The 24,996-nt window shown below is 44.6% G+C and overlaps 1 protein-coding gene across 1 annotated transcript; it reads left to right on the top strand.

The window, feature by feature from the left end:
* Positions 1-17,538: 17,538 nt before the first annotated feature.
* Positions 17,539-21,340, top strand: LOC149469227 (uncharacterized). The gene is given in 4 exon segments (XM_089669553.1): positions 17,539-17,743; positions 18,956-20,233; positions 20,404-20,813; positions 20,815-21,340. Coding segments are annotated over 4 exon segments (2,376 nt in total). The 3' UTR covers positions 21,298-21,340.
* The last annotated feature ends 3,656 nt before the right edge of the window (positions 21,341-24,996 follow it).

The following is a 24,996-nucleotide window of genomic DNA, read 5'->3' as shown; positions in this document are numbered from 1 at the left end:
GATGGTAAGCCTGGTGGAATCTCCAAGGTGTCTGCCAGCAGATGGTGCTGTGCATATGCAGCATAGATGGTGAAGCCTAGCAGAGTCTCTAAGATGTCCGGGATCAGCACATGTGGCGTCTGACATCATCTGCCAGATGAAAGAGCATGCCTGGACTCCTCTCGTACTGCACATGCTCAGAAACGCGTCGCATTTTGATGATGTGAGTTACTACTTGTCTTTCTATTAAATACCTTCACAGTACACACTTAGAGGCGCTGTGTTTCTTTGATTCCATGGCTTTTACCTATTTCAGTAAAGTCCATTCCACCAGCCACAGAGTGGGTCATCATCCATCATCCTGATACAGGGGAGGAGGATCCAAACAATCAAGCAGTTATTCCAGGGGTTTGTATATGCACTGAAGGGATCATTCCTCACTGTGAATGGGAACAATACATGTTCCCTAGTGGAGAGTTTCAAGTGTTTTGGTATTGATTCCACATCCTAGTGTTTGCTACTAAAAATCACTAGTGATATAAAGTTGACTATAGCTCAGCTTTGCTTACTTTTAGTAAAAGGTGTTGATTTTAACACCACCTTAAGTGTCCATTAGAATTTCTTCAATATCTTGCCTAACTCCTTTTCAGACTATTTTTATAAAGCTTTTGGATCTAGTTAACCTTTAGTCTAACATGTTTACTATATGCTACCTAATCTATAGAGATGATGTAAACCATCCATCTCATATAATGAACAGAATGAATTTCAAATGACTTGAAATTATATTTGCATTTTTCTAGATTATTGTATAACTAACTCCAGCTCCTGCACAGCTACTACTTGTTTAAACACATCTTAAGCATGCATCTGTTCCTCACTAAGTAGCAATAAACTGGAAAGAAAAGTTCAACAATGGAAAGGCCTTTTATGCTGCTAAACGTTTACTGAAAAATGATGTTTAAGGAGTAACAAATTTGGGTGACTGTTATTTTCTATTATTGTTATAAACTGTATCTGAAAACATTTTATACTATAAGAGGAGACTAGTGCGTTCCCCTCTCCTTAATCATGTCATGCCATAGGCACTCAACTTGGGGAGGGGGTACATTGCCAAGGGGGGCATCCTGACAAAGAACCTTGTCCCTATATCAGTGAGGACAAGGGCCTCTTCCACACAACCCTGGCCAGTGGTTGTCGGGGTCTGTGAGCAGGAAAAACCCAGATACGTCCCCCAATATTCAAAGTGTCTGGTATGTGTTTTTGGTGCAAGTTAGCTATTGCTGTAGAATGCATATCTCATTGCTGGCTTTTTAGAAAAAAAAAAACAGCACACAGATCCCTCCGAATGTCCAAAAGTCCTCCAAAATACCAAAATTCATAGCAAACCCTTGTGGGGGTCTATATGCTGTTGTTTAAAAGCAAAGAGGCTGTTGATTTGTTGATAACATGACATATGATGGGAATTATAAAACCTTTTTCCCTTGTAGATGTCACTGCTGCTGTAGCACTTGCTGTACATCACAAAGATGCACCCCTTCACAGGCAGGATTAGGGCACCTACAGGCATGTTATTTATAGAAACTTGAAATTTTTAATGTTCCACTTGAAGCATTTAAAAACAAATGACTGCTCCTGGCCAAATGGAATTAAAAAAAATGTTTTTGTATTGGTACATGTTTACCAAGGCAGTGCCCACTTCATGCTATTGCCGAGTTTGGTATCTGAACTTCTTTGAAGCTCGCCAAACCCCACTAAAACCGAACCCAGGGCAGTTCAGCTCATCATTTTAACACTATATGACCGAATCTCTAAACTGTGCTGGAGGAGGCTGTTTTTGATGTTTTTGATGCTGTTTACCATACAACAAAGTGGAGCAAAATCTGAACAAAGGATTTGCACACCAGATTTCCATGGCCACCTTTAGGTTGTGACAGAAATGAGTAAATAACGAATTAAAGCTCCGCAGTGAAATATTAAAAAGTATAGAGACAAGTTGTACACAAATCAAATGTGTTTCGGGGGCCTGGAGCTTCGTCCCTTCATCAGGGCTCAAAAGATAGGAAACAATGTACTGTATGTGGACTTCATACTGAAGAGGTAATATAGACATCAGTTTGGCAGGCTATTTGTCAGCAGCTGGTTGGGTCAGACTTCAGCCCACTGAAACATGGTGACTTTGTAAAACAGCAAATGTACCAAGAAAAAACACTAGTACATGCGCTGGTCTTCATATCCTATCAGGGCTGGCATAATAAATCCACATGTGCCAGTTCATGAACACTTGACCGCTGCAGCTATGGATAATTCCTCCAGGTGGTAGGAACAGGTCTAGATCCACAACAAAACAGAGAGAGAGTGCAAACTCGTCCTCGTGTAAAACCATTTATTAAAACAATAATAAAAACTTAATTCACATGAAATAGCATGAAATAGGCACATCCCAAGGTTCCTGGCTACCTCTCCTGGGTGATGTTACTCAAGGTCCATGGAGGAGATACCTGTGTATGCTGCAAAACAACATTGGTATGTTGAACATTCCTGGAGAACCTGCTGCCATGGAACCTGCAGTGGGTCCTGCAGGCTGAGTTCCGTGGTGGTGAAGTGTTCAGAATACCAAGGCTGTTTTGCAGAATACACAGTTATCTCCTTCACGGACCTTGAGTGCCATCACCCAGGAGAGGCAGCCAGGAACCTTGTGATTAGAGATGAGCGAATTATTCAAAAATTTGATTTGGCTGATTCGCCGAATTTGCGGAATAAATTTGATTCGATGCGAATTTATTCGCTGCGAATTTAACTTATTAAAAGGGTTTCTAGGCTTCAGAGAGCCTTTATATTAGTGCAGAACACTGTACCTTTAATTTAAATGCCCTTGGAGTCTGCTGGGGAAGAGAAATAATACTGTCAGTCAGTATGACATGCAGATGAGTGCCGTCGATCTTAGAATCACCGCACACTTCACTCATTTGGGCAGTCAAGGGGCCAAAACCAGAGTGTGGAGCCACAGTGTGGCGGTGGAGGCAGCAGCAATGGGAGGCCATACAGCACCCTATGACAAAATGGAACCCACCAGCAGTGTGAGGAGACCTGAAAGTGGCACATGGCAGAGTGTGGCGATGGAGACAGCAGCAATGGGAGGCCGTACAGGGACCCATGACACACTCTGGACCTGGCAGCAGCATGAGGAGGCGGTACAGGGGCCCATGGCAGAGTGGCGAAGCGTAAGCAGCTTAAATTGAAGGCCATACAGAGGCCTATGTTAAAAAGTCCCCCCAGCAGCAGTGTGGGGAGACGACTATCAAGAGTCCAATGGCAGAGTGGCGGAGCAGAAGCAGCTTCAATTGAAGAAGAAGAGGATGAGGATGAAGAAGAGGATGAGGATGAAGAAGATGAGGATGAAGAAGAAGAAGAAGAAGAAGAAGAGGATGAGGATGAGGATGATGAAGAAGAAGAAGAGGATGAGGATGAAGAAGAAGAAGAAGAGGATGAGGATGATGAAGAAGAAGAGGATGAGGATGAAGAAGATGAGGATGAAGAAGAAGAAGAAGAAGAGGATGAGGATGAAGAAGAAGAAGAAGAGGATGAGGATGAAGAAGATGAGGATGAAGAATAATAAGAAGAAGAGGATGAGGATGAAGAAGAAGAAGAGGATGAGGATGATGAAGAAGAAGAGGATGAGGATGAAGAAGAAGAAGAAGAAGAAGAAGAGGATGAGGATGATGAAGAAGAAGAAGATGAGGATGAAGAAGAAGAAGAAGAAGAAGAAGAAGAGGATGAGGATGAAGAAGAAGAAGAAGAAGAAGAAGAGGATGAGGATGAAGAAGAAGAAGAAGAAGAGGATGAGGATGAAGAAGAAGAAGATGAGGAAGAAGAAGAAGAAGAAGAAGAAGAGGATGAGGATGAAGAAGAAGAAGAGGATGAAGAAGAAGAAGAAGAAGAAGAAGAAGAAGATGAGGATGAGGAAGAAGAAGGAGGATGAGGATGAAGAAGAAGATGATGATGAGGAAGAAGAAGAAGAAGAAGAAGAAGAGGATGATGAAGAAGAAGAAGACGAAGAAGAAGAGGATGAGGATGAAGAAGAAGAAGAGGATGAGGATGAAGAAGAAGAGGATGAGGATGAAGAAGAAGAGGATGAGGATGAAGAAGAAAAGAATGAGGATGAAGAAGAGGATGAAGAAGAAGAAGAAGAAGAAGAAGAGGAAAAGGATGAGGATGAAGAAGAAGAGGATGAGGATGAAGAAGAAGGAGGATGAGGATGAGGATGAAGAAGAAGAAGAAGAAGTAGGATGAAAATAAGAAGAATTCCAGTACAGCAAAAAGTGTATCTGCAGAGAGCTCCGCTATTTCTGACAGTTCTCTGACAGTTCCTTCACATTTACAGCGGTTGAAACATTGTATCTATTTGTTTCCGAATAAAAACATCTGTATCCTAAATGGAAACAAATAGATACAATGTTTCAACTGCTGTAAATGTGAAGGAACTGTCAGAGAACTGTCAGAAATAGCGGAGCTCTCTGCAGGGACACTTTTTGCCGGCTGTAGAAGGGATGAAAATCGGCCGATCAGGGAAAATTCGATTCGTGCATCCGAAGTTTGCTAATTTTCGGATTCGGCGCGAATCGAATTTTTCCTAATATTCGAAACGAATTCCACTTCGCCAAGTTCGATTCGCTCATCTCTACTTGTGATATGACTACTTCATGGTACTTCATGTGAGTGCATTGGATTAAGTTTTTATTATTGGTTTAATAAATGGTTTTACAGTAGGGAGAGTGTGTGCTGTCTCTCGTTTCGTTGGTGTCTTTATATACAATCCTCTTTCAGATTTTATACTGAAATAAATTTATATCTAAACGTTTTAATATCATTACATGATGCTTTTGTTACATATCGATTTTTGTAACCTGCAATCTGTTATCAGTTATCTAAATGTTATTTTTCATTCTTTTTAAGTGTGTGTATACTAAAATCACATATGTAATCAGTTTCCTTAGGATCACTGCAAGTCTAAGTGCTAAGCACTACAATGGTGAGGACAGTGGGATTCTTTATTTTCAGTCATGAGATCAAGCCAACACACTGCAAATGGTCCTTCAGATTTGGAGAACTGTGGTATTTTTCAGATGCTTTTCAGGAGTAAAGTTAATAGAAACACTAAATTAAGCATTTTTTTCTATGGAGTTCCAAAGCTAAAAATTGTAAACTAGAAAAACCCACATTGGGAACGTTTGGGATTTGTGTAATAAAAGCTGGGAACAAATATAAGAAATGCTGGGACAGATTATAAAATGGATTGTCAGGTTTTTGGATAAATTAGGGTAATGTTTTGCCATGTATTTGTACTGCTCTCAACTCTTCAACTTTTTTAAAACTGAGATCAAAAAAAGAGACACAACATTTTAGTTTTATTGCTACAAAGATTTCACATAAAGGAGAATTCTTTCAGAAGGGACAGAAGGTGCCTGTATGAGGAAAATCTGATTTATAGGACAATTCTTTGTCCAGCAGAATCAATTGCAGAGAATAAAAGAGGTTCTTGTGGAATAATTTCCTCTCATACGCTTTTTTATCACTTTGATCTGCCCTTGTCCATTTCTTGATTACAGTCATATGACAAACGAGTATCAGAAGCAGTGGAAGCATCCAATGTCATACCTAAAATATGAATTTAACTTTTAACGTTAACAGCCATTAAGAATTGGCCCAAAGTGTAGACTTTTCAGATAATAAAGCATATAAATTGTACTTGTCACTATTGATTACACCATACGACTCCAGCATCTTACAATTTCCAGCTTTCTGAATATTTCTGAATATCTGTCTGTTGCACACTGTCACACTGTCAGAATGTTTTGCCTACATTTTTTCATTACCTGGTAGTACACATCTATTTTTAAAGCAATAGTATAAGTTCCAGCATATACACTACAAACTGAGTTGTGCATTGTTAAACACTATGAAATCACTTTTTCTGTAAATATAATGCATGTTCCACTTATATCCAATCTATTGCTTGTTACTAAGATGGCTACCAGAAGTGCATAGTAGTAATCTGGGCACAGGCTTGGGATAGGCATTATGCCCACTGTTCAATCTAGAGAAGATGAATAAATGATGTAAACAGGGCGCATGCGTGGATACCAAAGATTGCAGACATGTGATCGCTCCACTCAGCCATACCGCCACTTTCCCCAGCGCCTCTACAGCAAATGGCAGCAAAAAGAAGCAGAGAGGCACCGGCACTGGACCCAGCTCTGCACTATGATCCACATGGGCAAAATTGGGCAACAGAAGCCATCTTTCTCGCCAGCCAAGGACTTGCGGCCTACTGACATCCCTGGTCTCTACTGAAGCAGCTTCCCCAGTGGTGAACGCGGATCGCTCGGTGCACCCAGCAATGGCGGTAATGTCCTATCATGCAGCCTCTTCTTACTCCTCACCACCCTACTTAACAGCAGATATATTAGATGACAAATTACACACTCTGCTACAAAACATCTCCCGCACTAGCTGAAGTGGGGAAAATAGCACAGGAATTGGGGGAGAAATAGCTCTCATAAAAGGAACGTACAGACCACTTAGAATCTAAATTTGATGATTTATTGCAGTATGTTCAGATACTGGAGGAAGATAGTTCTATGCTAAAACAATAAGTGTTACAACTAAAGTCTCAGCAGAAGGATTTGGAAAACCGAGAAAAGCGTCAGATCTCCGTATCAGGGGAGTTCCTGAATCAGTGGAGGACGCTGACCTACAAACTATTTAGAGGCCTTTTCAATAAACGGCCCCCAATATTATAGATATTGACTGGTGAATGGACAGAGCACAATGTTCAAACAAATCCACGTAGACTAAGTATAAAACAGCCGGTACTTTCTTAGATGGCCGCCGATCCTAACATGAACCCAGAGGCGTGGCATCAGCACATAAGGCTCCACCCGAAACGTTTCATGCACACGCACATCTTCTAAGGGATATGGCTGTTTTATACTTATTCCAAGTGGATTTGTTTCTCTCGGTTTTTACCAATAAATAGTACACTATATAAAAATAATTCGGGCTCCATGTGGTGAGCTATCTCCCCAGCAGGGTCTGCATTTCTATCCTGGTTGATGGACTGTATTTATGATTATGCTTCATTTGCTCTAGGTTCTGGTGAGTGCATTGTGGTGGTGGATTGCACTGAAGATTTGCACTATTTGGAACAGTACATCCAAGTTTGAAGGGAATTCGATTGGATTGTCCTTTTTATATCTCAACTTCAAATATTATATGTTGACTGATTTTTTTTATTTATTTTATTTAACCATTTGCCCATCAGAGGATTTACCCTCCCTTCCTGACCAGGCCATTTTTTTGCGATACGGCGTTGTGTTACTTTAACTGATAATTACGCGGTCATGCAACACTGTACTGTCATTTTTTTCCCCCCACAAATAGAGTTTCTTTCAGTGTTTGATCACCTCTGTGGTTTTTATTTTTTGCTCTATAAACAAAAAAAGACCAACAATTTTGAAAAAAACCCCCAATGTTTTTAACTTTTTGCTATAAAACATATCCAATACATTTTTTTTAAAAATCTAATTTATTCTTAAATTTAGGCCAAAATGTATTCTGCTACATGTCTTTGCTAAAATAAATCCCAATAATTGTATATTAATTGGTTTACATGAAAGTTATAGTGTCTACAAATGGCGGTATATATACTGGAATTTTTATTTTTATTTATACTAGTAATGGCGGCAATCAGCGACCTATAGCGGGACTACGGTGGGCATTCTGACACTGGATGGGAACTAACTGCCACTGACATCCCCAGTGATACTAATACAGTGATCAGTGCTAATAAAAAGCACTGTACTAATGACACTGTACTGTATTGACACTGTACTAATGACACTGGGCAGGAAGGGGATAATATCTGGGGGTGTTCAAAGGGTTAACTGTGTGCTGTTGGTGTTTTACATTGTGTTCTGTGTGCTGTTTCACTTGGGAAACATTCTGCTTTGTATCTCTCTGCTGTGCTGTGCAGAGAGATACAAAGCAGCATGTCCATGCTAACAGGAGAAAGGTCTGTGTCGTTTACACAGAGGTCTCTCCCCTGTCAGCTTTGCCGATGATCACTGAGTGGGAATCGCTGGCCGGGACCTGGTGATTGACATCCCAGCTGCCAATAGAGGCGCGGGTAGGGCGGCGCGTGCCCCCTACCCGGAAATGCAAATCACGTATATATACATGATTTTGTGCAGCTGTGCCACCTTGTAGCAATACTTCTGCTATAGGGCGGATGGCAAGTGGTTAATATTTATTATTTATTATACTTATTTGATCATCATATGAATTATGCAGATGTATTTATTTATTTTGCATTCAGCACATTAGTCACTATATTGGGTGTAGCACACATGTATAGGTTGTTATTTTGACTCACTGGTCACTGGTTTTAGGTTATATATTTTGTCACAGGTACATGTTTATATATTTATACTTGGATTTTATTTCTTTTAGCACTGCACTATTATTAGATTAGTTTTTTGTTGGGTTGGTTTACTCTTTAGTGCTAGCAGCTTTTTTTCTCTGAGCTCTCACTATTGTCTGTTATTACTACATTGTACTCTGCCTATGGCACAAGGACCCTTTTTATAATGTACCAGACAGGGGTGTCCTCTATCCCCCTACTTTATGACTTGTGAGTTAAAATTGGACAAAAGGAGTTGAAGTTATTTACATACAACATCTTATTAACCATTACAAACCTCACGCTTCTTTGCCAGTCTTACATAAATTACTTCAAATCTTTATCAATCGATCGGGTTATAAAATGAATACCTCTAAAATTGAAGTGCTCCCCCTTAATCTTTCCTCAGAACAGCTTGATCTTCTTCAGCATAATTATCATTATCACTGATGCTTTGACTCTATAAAATATCTTGACACCCATAGTACTGGAAGAACGGTCTGGATAAAAGCGCACAGATGTGTCTCAAAGGAAACAAGTGAATGGTATATGTCAACTGTGATTAGTGGGGAAAAAACTCACTGCTGCCAAGGAAAAAACACATCGGTTTGTAGAAAGTATGAACAGGGGACAGGCGCTGTGTAGTTTTGTGATAAAAGTAATACACCTTATATGGAGGTGTGCCTTTAATAATTCATATGGTAAAAAATAGATAACCAGCCTGTGGCTTTAAGAAGCCAGGTTCCAAGATGGACGGCCCATCCGCTCAGAGGGAAGTAGTGGAGAGTAGAATGCCTGTCAGTGCAGGGACCACATGTATCTGACGTCCCAGCATCCCGGATGACGTCACCACGATGTGGAGAGACAGAGGGGGGAATGCTCACTGGAGCCGCAGCTTTAGAGGGAAGAGGCCGGTTGCTGGGACAACATGTTTCGCGCGCATGCCCTTTATCAAGTCTGTGAAAAGTCCAGCAAACGGCCATTTTATAGGAGACCTGCACGGCAGAAGGGGCCGGCATAACAACCAGGGGGATAATCAGGGGGATAATCAGGAGCGGACAGCTCGTCTCACAACAGGATCAGATTGCAATTGAAATATAAAAAACATTATAAGGACAGGAACAAAATGTGATTAAAACCTAAATACGGCCGTAATAAAAACCTTTTGGGCTTAATTGTGTCAAAGTGGCATGTGCAAGATTATAAAACATTTTATCATTTGACATATAACAATCAAATTTTAGTTAGGTCCACAGTATACAGAGGACGCTCGACGTGGGACTGTGGCTTACGCATGTATTTGCAAATATGTGCAAAAAAAAGGCTCTGTTTTTAACGCAAACTGTTAGACAGGGCCATATTGGTTGTTTCGCAAGCTGGCTGGTAAGTGTTGCTGGAAAATCCTTTTTTGTCTGGGAAGTATAGGAGAAGAGCCTGTACAACTGTGAAAGACTAAAGGTAATGCTAGAGTTAAGCTTTAAGCAGTTAAGGTATCAAACATTTAAACACGTATTGGATGTACTTTTACATTTTACTGCTGCTCAATGTGCTTTCTGATCATTAATAATTTTACTGCGCAGTCCTCTTTATTACAAAGCATATTTTTACTAGATGAATACAACAGAGGTAATGACTCTAAGCAAATAACTGCATTGTGAGAACATTTATTGACAGAATATAAGTGTGCATTTTGCTTCAGACAACAGGCTGGGAGTTCAGCTTTGAAATGATTAATTCAACCTTCTTTATTCAGATGAATATAAACAAAGTTTATACTGCACACATTTTAATAGAAAATGCTGGCAGATGGGTTTAAAATCATAATAAGCGTTTCAGTTGTCCATTACAATTAACTGATTTGAGTACCTATTTAATATATTGATGAATACTATATTTGTTTCTTTTCCACCAGCATTATATGAAAGCTCTATTTTAAATGTAAAAGAAAGCTGTAATTGCCAGATGAAGCATTGCAACTTGTGCTTACAGTATTGCAGGAATTGTAATTAAAGAGGATGTGTAGTGGCTCTGTATATGTTCTTTTTACGTAACATAATCCTCACTAAAAAAAACACATTTTTATTTATATTTTAAATTTTTTTTAGTTAACATTATGCATAAATTATTATTATTTACCGTCTACATAATTTTTTTTATAATTTTTTTTTTTAAATGTTTTTTTATTTTTACAGTTTCTTAAAAAATGTTTTGATCCACGTTTTTGCTGTCACAAGAGCTGAACAACAGTGATTGTTCATCCATTCTGATAGCAAGTGGTAGGCAGAGGGAGGGACCCCCTTCCACCACCTGTAAAAGCGATCCAGCTGCTTAGTCACTAGAATTGCTTTTACAAAAAAATTCCATTGCTTGCTGAAAAAAACATACCAGGATGATGCCTGTAGCTGCAGGCATCATCCTGCTATAACCACTTAAACCTCTGCAATATACCATAATGACCACCTGTGCAACATTTTTTTTCTAGTTCTTACTTCTGCGAGTTCCTATCAAGCTTTGTTATTGCTTTTCATGCTGCTATAATGACTACCCTGTGGCACTGATTAAAAATTGTAGCCAGATTATTATCCATTGCTTCACTCTGTGTCCTCTCTTATGCATTCTTGGCAATTTCCGCACCTGTCTTGGATAGGACGGGTTAATTTGGTGAAAATGACCATCTTGCCGAAATTATTATACTATTTTCGCAACCTTCCAGTGTGGGTTCCTCTTCATTTTCTTCAGTTGATTCAGGCGAAGATTATGCGTTTTATCTGGGCCGATAAGCTCTCCAGAGTCTCCAGAACTACACTTTTTGTTCATAGACTCCAGGGTGGTCTTGGGGTGCCTAATGTAACTAAGTATTATCAAGCGAGTCAAATTGCCCCGCTGTCTATGTTGCACACTTCCTCAGACGTTCCTCTCTGGGTCCTGCTGGAACTACCTAATTGTGCCCCTATTGCAACATCAATGCTTCTATGGCTTCCCCCTGCCCTGCACCCTAAGGCACTGAGTCCGATTCTGCTCCATGGCTTACAAGTGTTGGACTCGGTACGTTACTCCAGTGGCCTGATGTCACCTTTCTTGCCTTTGCTCCCAATTACTAACAATGCTCTCTTTCCACCGGATTTAGATCAACCAAGGGTGTTTTCTTGATGGGTGGCCAATGGTTTTTTGCTGGTGCAAAACTTTTTTGACTTCTCGGTCCTTCCCTAGCTGGAATTCTCTTCGGGAGGCATGGGATGTCCCTCCGGCGGAATTTTTGCTTTATCTTCAATTGCGGCATTGGCTGATCTCACTGCAGGGCACTTCTGCTTTCCCGTACCAGATATCTGCCTTTGAATTGCTTTAGCCAACAGTGTCCGGGCACCCTGGACCTTATTGCCCTTCTTTATGCAGCTTTGAACAGATGCAAGATGCATACTTCTCTTTCATATGTTGTTCAGTGGGAGCACGACCTGGGGGCAGTTGTGGATCTAGTTCTTGGACCCCTGCTCTTGGTTTTGTTATCTTTTTCTTTTGTACTCCTCCTTCCTTTTATTTTTTTTTTTGTTGTTTGTTTTTGGTGTGGCAGTGGATAGCTGCCTTTTAGTTTGCGTTACTATCGGTGTTATACTAATGTTTTGTCATTTAAGTGTCATTGATAGCCCCTGCATGGGTGCACCTTTTGCTCTGCTGGTGTTAGAGCACTGTTTTTTCTAATTTTTTATGTGCAATTGATAGCCCCTGCTTGACCGTGATTTGTTGCTCTTGTGTTAAACTGTTAAAAATTAATAAAAGCCATTGAAATACAGAAATTGTAGCCAGAGTATAGGGGAAGATAAAGATTAAAAAGAATTAGTTGCAAATTGTTTAAAATGTTCCTTATAACAATTTAACTAAAGAAATATGGAGTATAAATGAATGCTAACCTTTTACATTTTTCTACAGTTCTTTCTAAAAGCAAACCTGTCAGTTAAAAAACTAAACCTTGCCTATTTTGTGGTAGGTACCCTCTGGACCTTAAAAGATTCTATACCCTTAAGTAAATATGCTCCAACAGTCCTCTTTTTTGCCCTCTTCAACATATAGACATCCCCATTCTACTTAGGTTAGCTGGCAAACTTCTCCACCATTTTGCTTGCAAACCTTCAGGGAGATGGCTTTTCCTATAGGCCTGCTGGCTCAGTAAAGAGGCATGGAACCATCCAGTGTGGTTTGGCTGTGGCCTGTGTACATTCAATACCTAAAAACAACCTACCTCCCTCATGCCCCCTGCAGACTGGCATACAATCCTAGTAATTTTAGGTGTTGGGGATCACTCCCCTTGCTTTTCCAGAACGCAGTCAAGTCTGAGTAATGTGATTTGGTTGGCAGAATTCTGAACAGTGACTTGGGAACTAAGAGTAAGTTAAGGTAGTAAAAAGGTAAATAGCATCAGAAGATAAGTTTCCTAGCGACAAATTTGCTTTAAATAATACAGTAAGTTTATTTTGCTAAAACTGTGGGTAGGTTCTAATGTCCACAGTAAATAGAATCCTGGCTATTATCCATCTGCTATGTCCAAGGTCTATCACTCTCAAACCATTTGTTTGCTTTGAGCAAGGAATAACTTAGGCCCTATAATAAATTATTAAGGATAGACTTTATCTCAACTCTTAGGTTAAGTGTATTTGTGATGATCATGGAACACTTAATTGACTACTAATATCCTTTTAATTGGTGAGTAAATGATCCTATAAAACAATTACAGTATATAAAGAATAATATAGACCTGTATTTTTGTTATTTTTTTAACAGTTCTTAATACATATAACAGCTATTGTATACAGTACATACAGTTCATTGCAGTATACTGCAGGTCTAGAACACAATCACTGGAAAACAAGCATATGAAGGAGGAGCACCAGCCTAGTCCATTACTGTGGACCTTTTTATTAAATGTAATAAAATAAATACCAATATACTCACAAAAGAATTGAAGAGGGCAGCAAGGCTATACAGTGCTTATGGTGATGGTTGTCAGTGGTGGAGACTTCCAGTGGTTTTTGCTGACACAAGTGTGAAGAGTCTCCCACTCATAGTCTCATGAGGAACTGATTGTCTGAAGAGACAATCAGATATTCCCTGGATTAACTTTACCTATAAATGTTAGTATCTAGTTATATTATGAGTATGTAGGAAATAATCTACTGAGCTGCCAGAACCAACCATTGAGGGAGTCTATTCCACATATTCAGAGCTCTTACTGTGAAGAAGCCTTTCCATATTTGGAGATTAAATCTCTTTAACTCCAGATGTAAAGAGTGTCCCCTGGTCCTCTGTGATGACCTTAAGGGGAATAACTCTACACTGAGTTTACTATATGGACCACTTACATGTTGATCATATTCCGCCTTAATTTCCTCTTCTCAAGAGAGAATAAATTCACTTCCTCTAATCTTTCCGCATAGCGGAGTTCCTCCTTGCCTCTTATCAGTTTCGTTGCCTTTTTTGCACTTTCTCCTGTTCCCAAATATTCTATTTGTGAATTGGTGCCCAAAACTGAACTGCATGTTCCAGATGAGGTATTGCTAATGATTTGTACAGGGGTAAAATTAGATTTCTCTCTCTGGTGTCTATACCTCTTTTAATACAAGAAAGGAATTTGCTTGTTTTGGAAACTGCAGCTTGGGATTGCATGCCATTATTAGGCTTATGATCTACCAGGACACCCATATCCTTCTCCAGCACTGGCTCTCCCAGTTGTACCCCCCCTAGTATGTATGATGCATGCATATTCTTAGCTCCCAAGTGCATAACCTTACATTTATTAACATTAAATCTCATTTTCCACATAGTTGCCCATTCTGCAAGGACATTATTCCACTACATAGCTTGGTGTCATCTGCAAAGACTGAAATGTTACTTTTAATACCTTAATACATTAATACTTTTAAGACCCTATATCATTTATATATATATTAAAAGGTAATTGTCCCAATACTGAACCTTGGTGTTCGCCACTACCATCCCTAGACCATTCAGAGTATGAATCATTACCACTACTCTCTGAATTTGGTCTTTTAGCCAGTTTTCTAGCCATTTACAAACTGATTTTTACGAGCATGTAGGCTTTACCTTACACATTAGCCATGTGTGGGGAACTGTGACAAATGCTCTGTCCAATGCTTTGCTTACATCCTCATAAAATAAACCATATTTGTTTGAAAACTTCTGTCTGTCATGACTCCATGCTGTCTGTTGCTTAAAATATTTTTTCCATCAAGAACTAATCTATGTGGTCTTTAATTAAACTCTCCAGTATCTTCCTGACTATAGAGGGTAAAATAACAGGTCTATAATTACTTGGTAAAGACTTTGATCACTTTTTAAATATAGGCACCGCATTGACCTTATGCTAATCCAGTGCTACTATACCAGTCATTAAAGAGTCTATTTGTCAGGACCTGAACTTGAACCTGGGACCTCAGCAAAAAAAGATTTATTTTTGTTTCTCTTTTTGGATACTATTCAGATGATTGATAATTGAAGTTTGGGCAGGATGTCTGTTAATTTCTGCTAACCATAAAAATCTACTGATCATCACTCCACTCTGATCCATCGTAAAACAGTCACAAAATCTCTCAGTTCTGTCACCCATGGTTTGTAGGACAATAATACCAATTAGGAATACACCATGTGCAGTAAAATATCTTAACCAGGGCTAATGGGAATTGCAAAGCAGTCAGGCTTGCGGTGACCTTTCGGAGACCCCCTGTCCAACTCACAATTTCCAAAAATTTACACACAATTCATAAAACCAGACAGGACCAAGACACACCAATATTAAGTATATATTTGAATGGGGAATATCATACCAAACAAATTAAGATCTGTGATAGATATTTTGGGCCTACAATCATTTTTAACATTATTGTGAACTTCTGATAGAGGTCTCAATTCCTGCAACTTATTTATCATCTGTTGCATCACCTCAACACCTCCGCTTAGAAGGTTTCCTGTAGAGGTTTATGACAGTATGGCCACCTGGCTAAATAAGCCATGGAGTCATCATTTCTAACACCTCCTAGGGAGTATTGTCATAGATCTTCCTGTGGGAACTGGCTTCAAAGGAGGTATGCTTCGCTGGACATTGGCCTATCCTAAATTCCATCTGATGAGCTACAGTTGGCCAATATCTTTCACAAGTCACAGAGCCCCCCTTTGAACATAAATGGCAAAATACTGGAACCTATTGAAAGGTGTGACTACCTGGAATGGAGGGGGAGGGAGTATAAAAGGTATGGCATTATGTCTCTTTGTCCCTTGCCTCTTTGGAAGCCCAGTCATCAGGATGTCTGCGTAACGTATTATTCTGTGTTTCTTTTCTGTAACTTTCTCTCCTGTAGTCATCTCTTTGTATTGGTAACATTCTGTATTTGCATTGTAATATTACTACTTTTAAAGTTATACCGGCTACATTATATTTTGTTATATTTGATTAATAGCAAGCTTCTTTTCTGTGTAAATAAATTAGATCTTTATTTTTTGCACAGTTGTTATCATTTGGTATTAACATTATTGGTATTAGTCAAATGAGAATTGGCTAAATTCATGTATAGACAAAAGGTTGTAATCACTTATTACATTTATAATATTAGATAGAACCAAGTAAATAAGTGCAGTAGCAAAACCACCAAAACAGATCATACACGACTAAGTTATAGTATAGAGAAGGTGAAACAGCAGTCAGATACCTCCTGAGTGACAGGCCTATCCGAGATACCCTGTGTTTAGTATTCCTGGACACGAAATTCAATGCTGAACAATAATTGCTAATTTCCAGAATGCAACCTGTAAATATTGGAAGATAATATTAGTATAAAACTGCATGTAAGGGAGGGCCGTGATACAGTCATAAACACAGGGACATCCCATGGCCACTCCTCAGCCACTTACATGGTCAGCTGGTCTCTGATGACACCCATTTGATATCAGAGAAAAGGAGACTGCTCCAGAAATGCCCGTAGCGAATAGGGAAGAATGGAAATAGCGCAGGGCATACATGACTAGGCCCAGAGTGGTTGGGAACGGAAAGGGTTAAAAAATTTAGCTCCAAGGGGTGGGGAATGGGATTGGGAATAATTGGATTGGCAGACGTGGAGTGTAGGAGGTGTCTGTGGCACCGTAGGGTGGGGGTTGCTGCGGAAGGGGCGTCATTGCAGCTGGATGAGTGCAAGGACCAGAGCTTCATTTGAGCTGGGTCCTGCAATTCCCCCTCCTATCTGACCTGCGGCATGGAGGCCCTGGTGGCACAGCTTCGGGAGGCGGCGGAAGAGCGAGGTATGGGCTGGTTGCAGGGCCGGGTCTCTGATCTGTTGGGAGACCCGGTCTTGTCACCAGCTGCGGGGGGGCGGGGGCGCCCACGTGCTCGGAGGTCTAGGCCTCCGGAGCGCTTTAGTCCGGCCCCGCCCCCTGGAGCTCAGCGCCGCATTGGGAGCCCCCCTTGGGACCCTCCGGCCCCGCTGGCAGGGCGCTCACTGGCCTCTGCTAGCGGCGGTGCCGGGAGGAATCCCCGGCGATGGCGGAGCTCGGCGGGCGGGGTTTCGTTGGGTGGCCCCTCCTCCCCGCCCGCACGAAGAGGAGGACGACACGTGGTGTGCTCGGCGGGCGAGGTTTCGCCGGGTGGCCCCTCCACCCCGCCAGCACAGAGAAGAGGCCGTGGAGTGCGCTCGGCGGGCGGGGCTTCGCCGAGTGGGCCCTCCGTCCCGCCAGCGCGGAGAGGAGGCCGTGTCGTGAGTCCGGTGGGCGGGGTTTCGCCAGGTGGCCCCTCCCCCCCGCCCGCACGGAGAGGAGGACGTGCAGTGCGCTCGGCGGGCGGGGTTTTGTCTGCTAGTCCCTCCCCCCCGCCCGCACGGCGTGGCGGCAGGAGAGGGAGTGCTTTTACCGGCTCCTCCGCTGACATTGTGCCTGTCAGGGAGGGAGCTCGGCGCGGGAGGCGGTCAGCTGCGGCTGCTGGGCTGTCCCCTGATGCGGCTGGTGGGCCCCCTGGACGGTCGGGAGCCGGGGCTCCCAGAAGCCGGAAGAAGACGTGCAGCGCTGGGCGGAGTGCTGCTGGACGGAGCCCAGGGCTGGCGACGGGCATGGCTGGTGCCCAGAGGCAGAGTCGGGAGCGGCACAACCCTGCGGGACCCGTGGCTCCTGGGACTGGGAGGCCATCCGGTCGTCGAGTGGTGGACGAGAGGTCGGAGGGCGAGCTGTCTGAACCCGATGCGGGGGTGACGGCTCGTCGCTCTTCATCGATGGAGCGGGAGTGCGCGGCTGATGGGACATCTCCTGGGCAGCCTGGTGAGTTATCTGTTCCTGTGTCTGTCTCTTTTTCTTCTGCGTTGCGGGATCTGCTGGGGGGCGGTCAGGCCGCCCCAGTGGGTGCGGCCTCGGCGGCGGTCGTTGGCGGCGTTCCCCTGTCTGGTTTTGGTGGGGGTCTCGGGGAGGTACTTTCCGGTTTGCGGGACTTGGTGCGGCGGCTGGAGCGGGGCGGTGTTGGGACCCCTGGGCCTGTTTCTGCGTGGCTCCCGCCGGCCGGTGGGGACGGGCTCGCGGTTCCGGGACAGGACAGCGGGGTAGTGCGGGGCCTGGGGGTCTCTTCTCCGCTTGGTTCTGGGCCTGGGGTGGTTTCCGCGGAGTCTGGGATTATGGGTTCTGCGGTTCCTTCCGCGTTTTTGGGGGAGGGTTCGGGGGTGTCCGGACCTGTCGGCGTGGCGGACTCTGCGAAGGGGGAAGTGTATGTGTGTTTTGAGGGCCCCTTGGGTGCGCATTTGCAGTCGGCCGTGCGGGAACAAATTTGGAACGGGGAGTATGTGGACATATTCACGCTCTTGCCTTTGGAGCGTTTTCCGTTTGATGGGTTCCCGGGTTGATGACGGTAGACGGGAGGATGCGGAGCGGCGGCGTTTTCGGCTTATTCCCCGTACTTTTGCGAATTGGTTGCAGGCTTTCGCAATCATGGCCAGTGTCATTGGGGAGAAAGCTCCGGAGCATTGCTCGGCGTTGTTCTGTTACCTGGACGCCATTAGTGAGGCTCACAGGGTTTACGGCGGGTCTGCGTGGCTTCGGTACGATGAGCAGTTTAGGCAGCGGAGGGCTGTTCGCCCGTCTTTGCGTTGGGACCACAAGGACATTGGCCTTTGGATGCGGCTCATGGCGCCGCCGCGGGCTCCTGGTCCGTTTTTTCAGGGCGGGGCCGGTGGTTCGTTTTCCCCGGGACAATCGGCCGCCAAGCGTAGGGGTTTCTGCTGGCAGTTCCAGGTGGGCACTTGTCGTTTTGGAGGGTCCTGTAGGTTTAGGCACGAGTGTTCCGGGTGCGGTGGATCCCATCCTTTCTCGCGCTGCTTCAGGCGGGGTAGAGGCCCTCCCGAAGAGGGACGACGCCGGTGCGGGTGGAAAGGATGGAGCCTTTCTTAAATAGATATCCTGATCGGGCTGCGGCGGTGCTACTGACGGCTGGTTTTTCGGAGGGTTTTCGCATCCCCTGTACTTTGACTTTGGTCCCCCCCTTAGCTCGGAACTTACGGTCGGCCTTGCAGCATGCTGAGGTGGTTTCGGCTAAGTTGCGGAAGGAAGTGGGGTTGGGTCGTATGGGTGGTCCGTTTACTTGTGCGCCGTTTGCGGATCTGGTGGTTTCTCCCTTGGGGGTTGTGCCTAAGAAGGAGCCAAATGCGTTTCGGTTAATTCACCACCTGTCCTTCCCTAAGGGGGGGTCGGTGAATGACGCTATAGATCCGGAGTCGTGTTCGGTGTCTTACACGTCCTTTGATGCGGCAGTGTTCTGGGTTCGTCGATATGGGCGCGGTGCACTCATGGCGAAGTCCGACATTGAGTCGGCGTTCCGGCTGTTGCCGGTTCATCCGGACAGTTTTCGTTTTTTGGGTTGCCGTTGGCAGGGCGCGTTTTACGTTGATAGGTGTTTGCCCATGGGGTGTTCTATCTCTTGTGCGCTGTTTGAGAAGTTCAGTTCGTTCGTGGAGTGGGTGGTTCGGGATGTTTCCGGGGTGAATTCGGTCATCCATTATTTGGATGATTTTCTTTGCGTGGGTCCGCCGGCTTCCGGGGTGTGCGCGGTTTTGCTTGCTACGTTGCAGCACGTTGCTGACCGTTTCGGGATTCCTTTGGCGGCTGACAAGACGGAGGGTCCGGCTTCGGTGATGACTTTCTTGGGCATTGTTTTGGATGCTGGCGCCATGGAGTGCCGGCTGCCGGAAGAGAAGCTGTTGGCCCTTCAGGGTGAAATTCGTGCGGTTCAGGGGAAGCGTAAAATTCAGCTGCGGCCCTTGCAGTCATTGTTGGGAAAACTTAATTTTGCTTGTCGGATCCTGCCGATGGGTCGGGTGTTCTGCCGCCGGTTGGCGGCGGCGACGGCGGGTATTGCCTCCCCTTTTCATTTCATTCGGCTGACTCGGGAGCATCGGGAGGACTTGCAGTTGTGGCACACCTTTTTGGATTCTTTCAACGGCCGGGCGCTTTGGATGTCGGGCCCGGTTAGTAATTTTGACTTGGAGCTGTTCACGGACGCGGCGGCTTCTGCGGGATACGGGGCCTATTTCCGGGGTCGGTGGAGTGCGGCCTCGTGGCCGGCTTCCTGGCGGGAGGCAGGTTTTCTCAGTAACCTTGCGCTGTTGGAATTGTTTCCAGTGGTTTTGGCGGTTGAGGTTTGGGGGGAGAATTTTCGGAATCAAAAGGTGCGTTTTCACTGCGACAATTTGGGGGTGGTTCAGGTCATCAATAGGGTCTCGGCTTCTTCCCGACCGGTGGTGGCCCTGCTTCGCCACTTGGTGTTGCGTTGCTTGCAGCTGAATGTTTTTCTTCATGCGGTGCATCTCCCTGGGGTTGACAACACCTTAGCTGACGCTTTGTCTCGTTTTCAGTGGGACAAATTCCGGGAGTTGGCGCCGGCGGCGGAGCAACACGGGGTTCCTTGTCCTGACTGGCTGTGGGAGATTGCCTTGGAGTCGTTGCGGGGTGGATCCGGCGGTCGGTGAGTGAGGCGACTTGGTCTGCTTACTCTACGGTCTGGCGGGAATGGCTGGAGCTGCTGGGGCTGGTAGCTATTGATCCCTGGGGGCCGGAGGTGCGTGTGGCGGTGTTGTACTTCTTGGCGCGGAGTTTGGAGCGGGGGGTGTCGGCGTCCGCAGTGGATCGCCGTCTAGCGGCATTGGCGTTTTTCTTTAAGTTGCAAGGGTGTAGGGATTTTACTAAGGATTTTTGGGTTCGACAGGCTTTGCGGGGTTATCGGAGGGCTCATCGTTGTAGGGATTCTCGTCGTCCGGTGTCGTTCGAGTTGTTGGGGTCTTTGTTTGAGCATTTGCGGACTGTGTGTTCTTCGGATTTTGAGGTGGTTTTATTTCGGGCTGCCTTTGCGGTGGCGTTTTTTTGGGGCTTTGCGCATTGGGGAGCTCGTTAGTCCGTCCAAGTCGGTTCTTGGGGGGTTGTTGGTGGAGGAGGTTGTGTGCTCCGAAGATTGGGTGGAGGTTCTGGTCCGTCGGTCTAAGACGGATCAATTGGGCAGGGGTGCGAAGGTGCGTTTTTTCGCTCTTCCGGGTTCACTGGTGTGCCCTGTTCAGGCGGTTCGGGAATTTTTGTCCCGTCGCCCTGGGGGGCGGGGGTCCTTTTTCAGGCATGTTGATGGCTCCCCTTTAACGCGTTTTCAGTTTGTGGCGGTTTTTCGCCGGTGTTTGACGGCTGCTGGTTTGGATGCGTCTTTGTATGCGTCGCACTCGTTTAGGATAGGGGCTGCTACGGAGGCGGCCAGGTGGGGGCTGTCGGAGGATGTGGTGAAGCGCATAGGTAGGTGGGATTCCCAGAGATTTCGCCTGTACGTTCGGCCGCATTTGTTGCGGGCTTAGTGGGCGGTCCTGTGGTTTGGGTTGTGGGAGGTTGTTGCGGTTCTGTCCCTGTGCTGTTTTGTTCGGGCGGTATTGTTTCTTTTCTTTCAGGTGGAGCGGTGTGCCTGGTGTGGATCCTGGGTCACTCGTATGTTTTTTGGGGGGCCAGGCGGGCGGATGTTCGGCCTAATGGCAGGCAGCTGGGGTTGGATAGACGGGAGGTTTGTGTCCGCTGGTTAGGTGTGCCGGGCATGTTGTGGAGTCGGGTTGTGCCAGAGGTGCGGCGTTTTGCGCGGCTGGATAGGCCACCGGATGTGTTGGTGATTCACGCGGGTGGCAACGATTTGGGGGGTAGGTCCATGCGGGAGCTGGTTAGAGATGTCAAGCTGGATTTTCTTCTGTTGCGGCGTGAGTTTCCGGGGCTGGTGGTGGTGTGGTCTGACATGGTCGCCCGCACTTCTTGGCGCTTGGCGCGGTCGGTGGAGCGGCTCAACAAGGCCAGGATTAAGGTCAACCGGGAGGTGGGGCGCTTTTTTAGTCGTAATGGGGGATTGGTGGTTCGGCATGTGGAGTTGGAGGTGGATACTTGGCGGTACCTTCGCAGTGATGGAGTGCATTTGAATGCGGTGGGCACGGATTTGTGGTCCCTGGAGCTGCAGGACGGCATTCTACGGGCGGTTCGTTTGTGGCGTGGCACGCATGGGTAAGGGCTTACCCAGCGTGCTGTGGCGGTTGTTGGTCTTTGGAGGCGGTTCTCATCTTGGAAGGAAAACAATGGTGTGGGACCCCATCCGAGGTATGGGGGGCCCGGTGGATATTCCCAGTTAACCAAGGTTTAGCTGGAAGGTGGTGGTGCTGCACTGCGGACGGTATGGTTGTCTCCGAGCTGGTTGGTTGCGGCTGGAGGCCTAGTGTATAGGGTTGTCCGCAGGTGCATTTTGGATCGTTTGTGGGTGCCTTTGAAGACCAACAACAATTCTTTGGTTTCGTTAAGGAACGGTTGATGTATGTAAATTGTGAAGTTGTTAATAAAAGGCCATGTTGGCCATTTACTCCAAAAATGGTGTCATGTTTTTTGTAACGTTTATTTGGTTAAGGGGGGGGGGGTTTGGGGTGGTAAGGATAGGCAATGGTGGAAGTAGGAGTGGACAAGCCTATCTATGGTGCAGTAGTCAAGAAATGCCCGTAGCGAATAGGGAAGAATGGAAATAGCGCAGGGCATACATGACTAGGCCCAGAGTGGTTGGGAACGGAAAGGGTTAAAAAATTTAGCTCCAAGGGGTGGGGAATGGGATTGGGAATAATTGGATTGGCAGACGTGGAGTGTAGGAGGTGTCTGTGGCACCGTAGGGTGGGGGTTGCTGCGGAAGGGGCGTCATTGCAGCTGGATGAGTGCAAGGACCAGAGCTTCCCTCCCGCCCTCCCTGTTAGGTTGGGTATCGGGTCTTGTCCGGGGGCAGGTGCGGTTGTTGGTCTTTGGAGGCGGTTCTCATCTTGGAAGGAAAACAATGGTGTGGGACCCCATCCGAGGTATGGGGGGCCCGGTGGATATTCCCAGTTAACCAAGGTTTAGCTGGAAGGTGGTGGTGCTGCACTGCGGACGGTATGGTTGTCTCCGAGCTGGTTGGTTGCGGCTGGAGGCCTAGTGTATAGGGTTGTCCGCAGGTGCATTTTGGATCGTTTGTGGGTGCCTTTGAAGACCAACAACAATTCTTTGGTTTCGTTAAGGAACGGTTGATGTATGTAAATTGTGAAGTTGTTAATAAAAGGCCATGTTGGCCATTTACTCCAAAAATGGTGTCATGTTTTTTGTAACGTTTATTTGGTTAAGGGGGGGGGGGTTTGGGGTGGTAAGGATAGGCAATGGTGGAAGTAGGAGTGGACAAGCCTATCTATGGTGCAGTAGTCATGAAGTTGACAGCTCTTGTGTACCATCAAGCAAATGAAGACCTGTCAAGTTATGAGAGACGATATTTCATCATGTTCATGGACTGAAATCTGCTGAAACAGGACTTTCAAGTATTCTTCATTTTTCATCCCTTTATCTTTCTATTGCTTGTTGTCTCTTTGTTCATTTGTAATATCTTTGGGTTTTTTTTGTAAATATTGTATTTGCACCATTTTCCCCTTTTCATATTAAACTATATTTTGAAAAAGCCCTAAAACAGTCTCTAATACCCTAATGCAAACTAAAAGAATCACTGTCTCTTGAAGAGTGCTACTGTAGTATAAATCTCTGAATATAACTGTCTGTGGTGACAGTGTGTGTACAGACGTTTCTTTTAAAATCATAATTGTTATTGCTAATCCTGTGAAAGTTTCCTGTTTTTCAGTAAAAGCAGGTGGTGGCATTTTAACGAGTTAATTGCTTAGTTAATTTAAATTGATGACAACCACTCTCAGGCTGCTGGCACCTAGATTGTGGACCTGCAAGAGGGAAAATCTTTGTACAGTGTGAGGCTGAGAGTGCCATTGTTGCCTAAGTGACAGCACGGTGTGAGGTTGACCACTCTTTTGTCACAGGTTGGTGGAAAGAGCAGTGGTCTGACACCGTGTTCGTCACAAACATATATGTGATTCTAGGGGGTATATGCACCTGGTTTCTCCTCCAAAGCTGCACTTTACTTCCATGTACAGGATAACCTTATCACTTAACTTCCTGTGTGCAGGAAATCAGTGACTACTATGGATCTATCTATCTATCTATCTATCTATCTATCTATCTATCTATCTATCATTAATTTTTGTAACACAAACATATAAAAGGAATACACACACAAAAAATAATAATACAAAGACTGCCACTGCATAATAAACAGGGTCTGCTCAAATGACCTTACTGTCTTATCTATTCTTCTATTTATCTATCTTCCTCCTTTCTCAGTTTTATATATAAAATATGAATAATGTCTTCCTTCAGACGCTGTCTAAATTCAGAAAGACATTGGAAGCACACACACATTGATAATGACCAAATGGAGCTTGAGAGAAAGTACTATCAAGGTGACTGTAGTTATACACTTGAAAGAGATTCTGTCAAGACATTACATCTCTGTGCAATGCATTTTTTATGAGTTCCCAGATGAGTTTGACACAGGTGCCCTGCTTTTTTGAAGCATCAGGAGATGGAAAATTCAGTTTGTATGTTCTCCACCCTTCAAGCTTTGAAGGGATTCAGTTCTTATATTTCATAAATACAAGTAAACAATGATAAATATGTTAATTAAACACATTGCAAATATTTATGAGCTGCTCTGTTAAATGTAAAATTACTTGGATTTAAGTAATTTGATCCTTATTGGTTAATTACAGTCCCCTGGAGCTCCTGAATATGTGCACAAAGATTTGTTCATTCTTTGGAGAATCTTACAATAAACAGGTCCAGGCAACATGACTATGTATGGCATTATTTTTTATGGATTTTGTGAATTAGTATTTTAGAAGTGCTTCCCCTTTGGGTTGAACGTATTAGTGCGCCCCATCAGGCGGTGAGTTGTTAAGCCACTTGTTGTTCTAGGGTCCACCATGATGTGTACAACAAGAAAGGCTGGAAACCTCTTCCACTGCTCAGGCTCACTGTCTTCTACTGGTCTGTTAGGAAATTCACAATTGTTTTGTTCACAATTGAATTGCAAGGGGCCCCAAATGCTGTGCTTTTTTAAAGGTTTACTTTAACCATAGCTCTAAAATGTCTTTTTTTTACTCCAGGTCCCCATTTCC

This window comes from Staurois parvus, unplaced genomic scaffold, assembly GCF_062004578.1.
Source record: "Staurois parvus isolate SC_StPar_1 unplaced genomic scaffold, SC_StPar_1.0 ptg000078l, whole genome shotgun sequence".
NCBI classification, from domain to species: domain Eukaryota; kingdom Metazoa; phylum Chordata; class Amphibia; order Anura; family Ranidae; genus Staurois; species Staurois parvus.
Note: the sequence above shows the minus strand (reverse complement) of the source record. Positions and strands in the feature narration are given on the sequence as shown.